The sequence below is a fragment of the Carettochelys insculpta genome, chromosome 22, assembly GCF_033958435.1.
Source record: "Carettochelys insculpta isolate YL-2023 chromosome 22, ASM3395843v1, whole genome shotgun sequence".
NCBI lineage: Eukaryota > Metazoa > Chordata > Testudines > Carettochelyidae > Carettochelys > Carettochelys insculpta.
In genome coordinates, this window is record NC_134158.1 from 21,125,483 (window position 1) to 21,135,062 (window position 9,580).

Consider the following 9,580-nt stretch of genomic DNA (forward strand, 5'->3'; position numbering starts at 1 on the left):
TTTCGAGCCATCGGTTCCCTCGTGCAAGTCATCACCTTCAGCCCTACGGTGCCGGTCTTGACGTGCTTGCAGCTGCTGGGCCACATGGCAGCGGCGACGTTTGTGGTGCAGAACGCCAGGTTACACATGCGCAGCATGCAGCACTGGCTGGCGAGGGTATACAAACCGGCAGTACACACCGTTCACAGGGTGGTGTCGCCCACAGCCAGGGTGCACAGATCCCTGCAATGGTGGGTAAACCCCAGGAACTTGCTAACAGGGGTACCCTTCCACCAGCCGCAAATATCGGTTTTTCTCACTACAGATGCCTCCCTCATAGGGTGGGGAGCGCACATGGGCGAAGGGGTGACTCAAGGACTGTGGTCACCCACGGAACAGTCACTACACATCAATGTACTGGAGCTCAGAGCAGTGTTCAACGCCTGCAAACACTTTCGAGACCACATACAAGGCAAAGTCGTCGGGATCAGTACAGACAATACCTCCACCATGTTTTATATAAACAGGCAAGGAGGAGCTTGATCCCGTGCCTTATGCGCAGAAGCAATCCGCTTATGGAACTGGTGCATCGCCCACGATATAATCTTGAAAGCCTCATACTTGCCGGGTGCGCACAACGTGAAGGCAGACCAGCTGAGCAGGCGTTTTGCGCTCACACACGAGTGGCAGATCCGTCCCGATCTGCTACGGCCGATTTTCCACGCATGGGGTTTTCCCCAAATAGATCTGTTTGCCACTCAGCACAACAAGCAGTGCCCACGATTCTGCTCCAGGGCAGGACTGGGATGGGGGTCCCTGGGGGACGCGTTCGCAATCCCGTGGGGGGGCCCCCTGCTTTATGCGTTTCCTCCCATAGTGCTGATCCACAAAGTTTTGCAAAAAGCCAGGAGGGAAAGGGCCCGGATGATCCTGATAGTCCCAACGTGGGATCGCCAACAATGGTTCCCCCTACTCCTGCGCATGTCGGACCGTCCACCGATGCCTCTTCCGGTGGCGCCGGATCTGCTCACGCAAGCCCAGGGGTCCATAGTGCATCCGCACCCCCAAAGCCTGCGACTGCAAGCGTGGTTAATCCATGGCTCAGCTCCCTAGAGAGCACATGCACAGTGGCAGTACAACAAGTCCTAGAAAGTAGCAGGAGGACTTCCACTAGGAAGACCTACAAACAAAAATGGACTCGCTTCACGGCTTGGTGTTCTACCAAGCAGCTGGCCCCCCTTTCGGTGCCTATACCTACAATTCTAGAGTATTTACTGGACCTCAAGAGAGGAGGACTCTCGCTATCCTCGTTAAAGGTCCACCTTGCCGCCATCTCGGTGTTCAGACATGAGGAGGAAGGGCACACGGTGTTCGCCCACCCTATGGTTACCAGGTTCCTCAAAGGGTTGGTAAACCTCTACCCCCCTCGGAAACCGATTCCACCTTCGTGGAACTTGGACCTGGTGCTTACCACACTGATGGGACCACCGTTCGAGCCCTTGGCCACGGTTCCCCTCCGCCTCCTTACAATAAAGACGACCTTTCTTCTTGCAATTACGTCAGCTCGTAGGGTGAGCGAGCTCGCGGCAGTCATGGCAACGCCACCCTGCACTGTTTTTTCCAAGGAGGCGGTAACCATACGGCTGCATCCAGCCTTTGTTCCCAAAGTTTCTTCCGAGTTTCACATCAACGAACCTATTGTTCTACCCTCGTTTTATCCAAAGCCTCATAACTCCAACGAAGAGGCGCGCCTACACCTCTTGGACGTGAGGAGGGCGCTAGCCTTCTACGTAGACAGGACCAAGTCCTTCCGGAAAACGGATAGACTCCTAGTCTCCCTCGCTCCCAAATCGAAAGGAGAGGGTCTCTCCTCGCAGAGAATCTCAAAGCACATTGTATCCTGCATAAAAATGTGCTGCGAGCTCAAAAAGACTCCTTTATCGGCCACTCCCAGGGCTCATTCCACCAGGGCGGTGGCGGCATCAACAGCCTTTTTCAAGGGCGTTGCGTTAAAAGACATTTGCAGAGCGGCGACCTGGTCATCCTACGACACCTTCGCCAAACATTACGCCCTTCACAGGGTATTCCAAGAGGATACCCGTCTCTCTGCAGCGGTCCTCTCGGAGACAAGCTGCACATAATCCGATTACCCACCTCCTATCTTGGGTTACTGCTGGGTAGTCACCTATTGTGGAGCACCCACGGGGACACTCGAAGAAGAAAGAGAAGTTACTCACCGTAGTAACGGTGGTTCTTCGAGATGTGTCCCCGTGGGTGCTCCACTACCCGCCCATCCTCCCCGCTTCGGATCTCTGTTAGTGTTTTGCAGGGGCACCCGAGGCGGTTGGTCAAGGAACTGGCGGGGACCGGATCGCGCACATGGCCAGGAGCGCGCAAGGGAGCGGCGCGCGCCGGCGCATGCGCAGTCCGGCAGAAACTGCTTGGAAGATCCGATCTGCGGCGCCAGGCAAGCCCGTCACCTATTGTGGAGCACCCACGGGGACACATCTCGAAGAACCACCGTTACTACGGTGAGTAACTTCTCTTTATGCACCTCAGTACCATCAACGTCCAATAGGAATTAGGCCCCTAACCTTCTTAGACACTTCGTAATCCCCCACTGAGCCCCCTGTCTGCATCTTTAAGTGCCTAAATTTGTCTATTGGTTCTTAACCTTTTTCTCTTTGACTAACTATAAACTGGGATAATTCTCATACTGCAAAGGGGCTAAAACTTCCTGAAGAGCATTGTGAAGGTACAAAATACCACGTGGAGGGGAACTGTCCTGCTTTGCTTGGCACTCATGAGGCCTTCACTGGAGTGTTGTATCCAGTTCTGGGTGCTGCACTTCAGGAAAAATACAGACAAGACAGAGTCCAGGGGAGAGCAAAAAAGTAGTAAAAGGATTAGCAAACCTGACCTATGAGGAAAAGTTCAAACCTGGTCTTATTTCCTCTTGAGAAAAGAAGTGAGGGGGGACCTGATAACAGTGGCTAAATATGTTAAGGGCTGTTGCAAAGAGGATGGTTATTGATATCAGTGTCCTCAGTAGGCAGGATAGAAGTGATGGGTTTAATTTGTAGCAAGGGAGATGTCGGTGAGAGATTACAACCAACTTTCTTAACTCTCAGGAGTGAAGGTCTGGAACAGGCTTCCAAGAGCAGCTCTTCAATCCCCATCACTGGCTATTTTTAAGAGCAGTTTGGACAGACACCTGCCAGGGATGTTGTAGGTTTACTTGGCCCAGTCACAGTGCTGCTGCCGGGAAATGGACTTGGTGACTTCTCAAGATCTCTTACAGCCCTCTGTTTCTGTGACTCTATAAACGTAAGGTCTAGGTTGCCGTGACAGCCCACTTCCCAGCACTCCTGTGTGCTTCTCATGGGTAGGAAAGAAAGAGGAACTACCTTAATTAGAGGAGGGTCATGAAGTGGGAGGGTTGCTTAGTGTACTTCTGAAAGCATGTGGTCCCTCGCCTAAAGGATGGGAATGCCATTAGCGCTGTGTTTAAAAAATGTGTGCCTAAAATAGCACACAGTTTAGCTGGGGTATGTGCCTCCAGGCTGTGTCGGAGGTAGAATGTCGGAGCAAGAGGGGATCGGCGCTTTTCATCTGTGGAGCTGAGAACTGGCTGTGGAGAATTCTCTTAAGGAAAATTTCATCTTGAATGCTTACACTCTGTTGGCTTGAATTCCAGCTGCATCATCAGCTGAAAAAGGTGCTTATCACAAAGGTTGGCATGGCATTGCTGTACCTTTGTAAAACAGCTGTGCTTCACTCTCATCCCCCCGACCCCACCAAGACTGAGTGCATACCTACAAGGAGCTCTTAGTGCGTTGTCCAAGCATTTTATAAGTAGGCATGAATGTCGCTTTGAAGGGAAGAGGTGGTGACTTGCACAAGTCCGCTGAAAGAATTAGAGTGTCAGAGGCAGCATTGGTTGTGAAGTGTTTTCTAGATCTTGGGGCTGTGGACAGACCTATGGTATAATTTGCATACTAGCTTTGGGGTCCTTCCTATGCAGGGTTGAATCTTAATTTTAAGTGTAAGATCATATCAGTAACCTCAATGGTTAAACTGACCCTGTGTTGAGGAAAATCCACGGACAGATCACTATAGATGTGATCAGGACTCAGCTAGCTAATTGGGCCGTTAGTCTTCATAAGTGTACTGTCCAATTCGTTAAAACTCCCTCTCCACAGGTAACCTCGCACAAAGAATCCACGGAGGAGGAACTCCTCCAGATAAAAACCATGCTTGCCAGCACTTTCAGCTGGATGAAAACTGAATTGGATTCCAGAGCTGTTAAGAACAATGCTGACATCGCAACGTCTACAGACAATCCATCTCCTCAGCGTAAGCACCTGCATGACAATGAGACTCTGTGTCTTTTGAAACATTACTCAGAATCGCTGGTAAGAATGGTCCAGAAAAAGCTTGATGACTGTGTTAAACCAGAAGTGGCTAGAGTGACCCCATGAGGTAAATGAGTGAATGGTATATTTTATTGCAATGCAGAGCCTGAGACCCCACAAACCAAATCTAGGCCTGACATGCGACTCCTGCGGAGTCGGACCTTTTAAGTCAACAAATTTTATCTGTTGTCTTCTGCACTGGTTTTGGTTGTTTGGTTGGCTTGGGGAAGTTTTATGTGTGTAAATTTCATGGCCCTGGCAAACAGTCATGAGCAGGAGCCTAAAAATGACCTGTTTGGAAGAGAGCATTCAGACTGTTATGTTGGCAACAAGGGGAGATGGCTGAAGTGCTTTCCATACATTTGGATCTGTATTTTAGGTTGGTGTATTTTAAGTTGCTTTGGCAAAAGTATTTTTTGTCTTTTAGATCGCTGTCCTTTCAAGGCATTTTTAAAATAAATGTGTTTGTACTTGAAGGAATGAGTCTCCCATTGCTTCACCAATTGAATAGCTTCTAGAGGGGCCGTTATTAGAATATCTCTCCTGACCCATGCATGGCACTTCACTTAGACTCTTATCACCACATACGATCTGCTCTAAGGGTCAGCTTTGGGTAGACAGCCCTGGTGGTTTGAGGGCTTTGGAAGACTAGTAAAGACAAAACTTTCCCCTCCAGTTGGCTGATTCAAATCCAGCCTGAGTTATCCCGGAAGCCCAGTGGAAGACTGCCCAGAAGTCTAAGGATTACCTGTTGTGCCTCTCCTTCACCCACAGATCTCAAACGCTGTTCAGAGATCAGGATCATTATCCCCATCTGACTGATAGGGAAACCGAGGCACTAGGCTGGGAAGAGACTACCAGGGTCACCTAAAACCTCAAAACTATCTCCATTTGAGCGGTGGAAACTAAAGCCCGGTCTAAAGCCCCACAGAGGGTCCATGTCAGAGTTAAGCCTGTAGCTCGCCAGAGCTCCTGCAAGAGAGGTTTCAGTAGCTGTGACCAGTCCCTACCCACGTTCCATTTGTCCCACCAATACATAGTGCTTCAACTCTTACCCTTGCTGTAGGAGCTGTGTCGCAGGCAGCCAAGGTTTGAGTGTACAGCTCAGAGGTGCATACCAGCGTTGCCAAAGTAGCTAAGTATGGAGAGCATTAGACTGAAGAGTTAACAGTTCCTGGGTCAGTCCTGGGCTTTGGCAGTGCTCTGTCATGGATGCCGCAGCACGGCAGGTGAGCTGAGGCACTGTAGCAAAAGACTGGCAGACTCTGAGTGCATGTAAGTGCTGCTGGCTGTCAGATCAAACAGGCACCGGGGGAGAGTGGAATGGGAAGGGTGAGCTGTGGTTTAACAGAGAGGCCAGCCAAAGAGGGAGGAGTGTGGCTGGAAACTGAGTAAATGTTAAGTGTTCAGACTGAAAAGGGGCTAGATTTAAACTGGTCAGCTGTTCAGAAAAAGCCCACAGAGCTGGGAGGAGAGGGGGAGGAAGCCCAAATTGGCGCACTTGGTATTCTACGAAGGCTGGTGAGATCTGAATGTTGGATTCTGGGGAAGCTAATAGGGACTTGGGAAAGGCCAGAGGCAGGCAGAAAGCTATAGGCCTCAGAAAGAAAGGAAAATTGTGGGTCCATTTACTAGACAAAAGGTCTAGCGGGAAAATGGGAGGCTGGAATCAGCTCCTGTACAAAGGCTGGGATGAGAAACCAGGTGGAGAATGGAGGGTGGAGGCACAGAGAAGCTGTTCCAGATGGCAAGAGCCAAGGCTCTCTTTTCCCCACTGGCCAGAGAGGAGGCAGAGAGAAGAATGAAAGATGAGGTGAGTTCCAAGCAACACGGAGCTATACAAGAGGGCACAAAGAGAAGCAGGTGGGGTAGGATTGAATTACTGAATGAGAAAGGTGTGCAGTTTGCTAGCACAGCCTCGCTCTGGGCCCAGTGTGGAGAGGAACTGTAAATATGCCCCTGCTTCCTTCCCAGCCTGCACTTTGTCAGTCACAGAGGAACACCCTAGGCTTGGTATAATGCAAGCAAGGTCTTGTCTACCCTGGAGACATTTACAGGTATAACTGTACTGCTAAAGTTGTGTGTATTTACTGGTAAAACTGCCTGTGTGACCACTGTTATGCCAGAATTCAGGCCTGTTATGTTGCCTGTGAAGGGGATGAAACTAGATCGAAAAGACACACTGCTATACCAGAATAAAAGTGTGTATATGGGGCATTAAACTGGTGTAACTAGATCTTATAACCATAATGGTGGATCTGGCCAAATTAAGCTATGTAGGGAGTCTTGCTCCAAGCCAGTGGGTCTCAAACTTTTTGGCCCACAGCCCACCCCCACTCAACACTAAGCTTCCCACGTCCCTCCAGCCATGATGACAGAATGCAGTCACTTATCACTAAATACCTTAAATACTAGATCATTCATAATAGGGTACTGGAGCGTAAAAAGGTAAACAGGCAGCTACACTTGAAGGGGGCATATATATACAGCTCAATGCAGCTGTCGTGTTAGTTTACCAATCTTCGTTTTGTTTTGAACATTAATATATTACTTTATTTAAAACAATTTCAACCTTGCCTTTGTTTATGGCAGGGATGGGGAGCCTCTTATGGGCTGGGGGTCACAGACCCACAGAATAATCCGTCAGGGGTAACAGGAAAATGAGAAGCGAAACACACACACACAGAGAGAGAGAGAGAGAGAGGCTCCAAGACACCTCACTCCCCTTTGATTCCAGCCCCGGGGGGTGGGGATGGAGATCAGGGCGTCCCCCAGGCCAGATTAATGCCTCTGGGGGTGGGGAGGGCTGTGGCTAGTACACTGTGGGCTTTCTTAGGCTCTGGTGTGAAGCACAAACTAAGGGTTTTGGTGTGCGGCAGGGGACTGCTGGAGAGTGGGATAGGGACGGGGTGCGTTGTCTGTGTGGGAAGTGGAGTGCAGGAAGGTGTGAGGGTGGGGGTCTGGGTAGCAGGTAGGCTGTAGAAGTGGGCTGAGGGTGGGGGTCTGGGCAGGAAGTAGCGTACAGGAGGGGCTGGGTGCGGTGGGGGTTCTGGTGGGGAGACTGAGTAAAGGAGTGGGCCTGGGGAGGGAGAGAGGGGCTTGAGGGTGGGGGACTAGGTGGGAGAGGGAATGGGGATGGGGGTCTGGGGATGAGGGAGATGAGGGGACAGGTTGCTTACCTGGCACTGTGCCCCTTGCTGCCCCCTGCCGCTGCCCACCACTGCTCCTGTTGGCTGGCCAAAGGGAGTAGCAGTGAAAGCCTCCAGTGAGCAGTTTCCAGAGCCACTGTTCCCCCAGGTGAGGGTAGGGGGAGTGGCACCCCACAGCGCCTCTTCTCCCCACCCCCGCACACCCAAATCTGGCCCACAAGGCTCAGGGATCCTGCCTGCGCAGCAGGAACCAGCTCTGGTGTTCCAGCCTCGCAGGTGGGGTGTGGTGGGTGGAGCTGGAACATCAGTGTGGCCTCCCTAACATGGGGGAGGGCCAAGCCCTGGGCACGCAGCCCACCTGCAGGGCGGCCACGGGTCACTCGTCGTCCGGGGATTGTACTTCCTAAATCGACGCTCTAAGGTGAATCTTGCACACCACTTGTGCGTGACTCCAGCCTCCAGCGTGAGAGCTGTGGGCTGGTGGGACATTCCTCAAGGAACGAAGCGACAACCCCAGACCTTCGGTGCCATTCAAACCCAGGCTGGACACCACGCTGCACACAGCCCCTGGGGGTTCTGCGTGTGGCCCGCGAGACGTTTTGTTCACCGTTGTGCAGGGGGATTGCCAGGTTCCGCTGGTTTCTGCCTGTGGGGGTTTTTCCTGCTGACGTTACTGAAGTGGGGTGCGGGCTGATCGCACACAGCGCTGTCTGAGCACCATGGGCTTCCTCCGCCTCCTGTTGAAGCATTGCCGCGGCTCAGTCAGCACATCCTGCAGATTCCGGGTGTGCCAGCGCAGTTAGCAAAACCGCCCTATCTCGGGAGACTGACTTGGTTACGACAAACTTGCAGTCCACTGGAAGGAAGGAAGGAGGGCCACTCATGTGGCCCACTCACTACACTAGGTTCCCCTTTGCTGCTGTATGGAACAGCTCCTTTGCTGGGAGGCAGTTGGGTCTAGCGGATAATGCTCTGCATTGGGAACCAGGAGACTTGAATGACAAGAAATCCCCCCTTTATGCGAGTTTGATGTACGTGTTAATCATACTAGCACGAATGTCAAAATCCTGGGCGACTGGAGCCGGGGTCAGGGGGCTCAGCTTTCCCCTCACTTGCCCTAGGCGGGGGAAGCCAGAGGGAAGCTTCAGGGCTGCTGCTTACAGTGCTCTGCCGCCAGCTCCAGCGCTTGTAGCTGGCAGTGGAGCAGTGAAGGGAGCAGCCCCATGGCTTCCCCTGGCTTTCCCCCAGCTGGGAGAAGTCAGGTGAATGCTGCTTCTGGAAGAGGGAGTCCCTCAGCCCTAGGGAGGTGGGAGCCTGGGCAGCAGCAGGGAGCCAGGAAATTGACCAGGCACTGTTGGGCCTGGCTCCTGCCTCCCCACAGCTGAGCGGGAGCCTGGAAAGTGACCAGGTGCTGCTGCCCTTTGGTCCAGTCTTCTAGAGGTGCAGAGGAGGAGGGGAGGGGTCCCCATCCCCAGCCTAACGCAAAAATTGAGTTATGCCTTCCAATGCTGTGCCTGAGTTTTTGCCTATGCAGAACATTCACCCACTTTTATGAAGTGCTTTGGGACCTACAGGTAAAATTATTCCAGCTAAACCAAGTTCTTATTACACTCCCCAGCGCGTAGAGTGGATGGGATCTGTTAGCTTCTTGGGTTCACTACCCAACACTCATTGACTGCTCCAACACTTAATTGATATCAAAGTAAATAAATCTCTTTTATACAGACCCACATTTTCATACTCCTCTGCCATGGGTTTGCTTGGTGCCCTGATTTGAATAAACCTGTTTCCATGGACAGCTTTGTGAGCAGTTTGATTTTTATTCATTTGCCCTTTTATTTGACTAACAAAACTCCCAGGAAAGGAGGTCAGCTGGTGTGCTGGCTACCTGAGGCTGACTAGGAGGCTCTTTTTGTCTTTGTTTCACTCTTGCAAATCTGATGGTTCTCACTGGAACTGTTGGAAGTGTCTTGAATTTGTAGATTTCCGAGTCAGAAAGGACCGAATTGATCATCTTGTCTGAGCCCTCTATAACCT

The 9,580-nt window shown here is 51.6% G+C and overlaps 1 protein-coding gene across 2 annotated transcripts in view; it reads left to right on the forward strand.

Annotated features, from left to right (window-relative positions):
• The window catches only part of WDR62 (WD repeat domain 62), a 55,380-nt gene extending 50,558 nt beyond the window's left edge, over nucleotides 1-4,822 (forward strand). Inside the window, exon 29 of one of the 2 annotated variants that reach the window (XM_075016642.1) lies at nucleotides 4,182-4,398. In XM_075016642.1, the coding sequence (XP_074872743.1) occupies nucleotides 4,182-4,267 (86 nt within the window). In that variant the 3' untranslated portion in view covers nucleotides 4,268-4,398. Of the gene's footprint in view, nucleotides 1-4,181 lie in introns of both variants that reach the window. The other variant, XM_075016641.1, reaches the window with a different exon arrangement.
• Nucleotides 4,823-9,580: the final 4,758 nt, after the last annotated feature.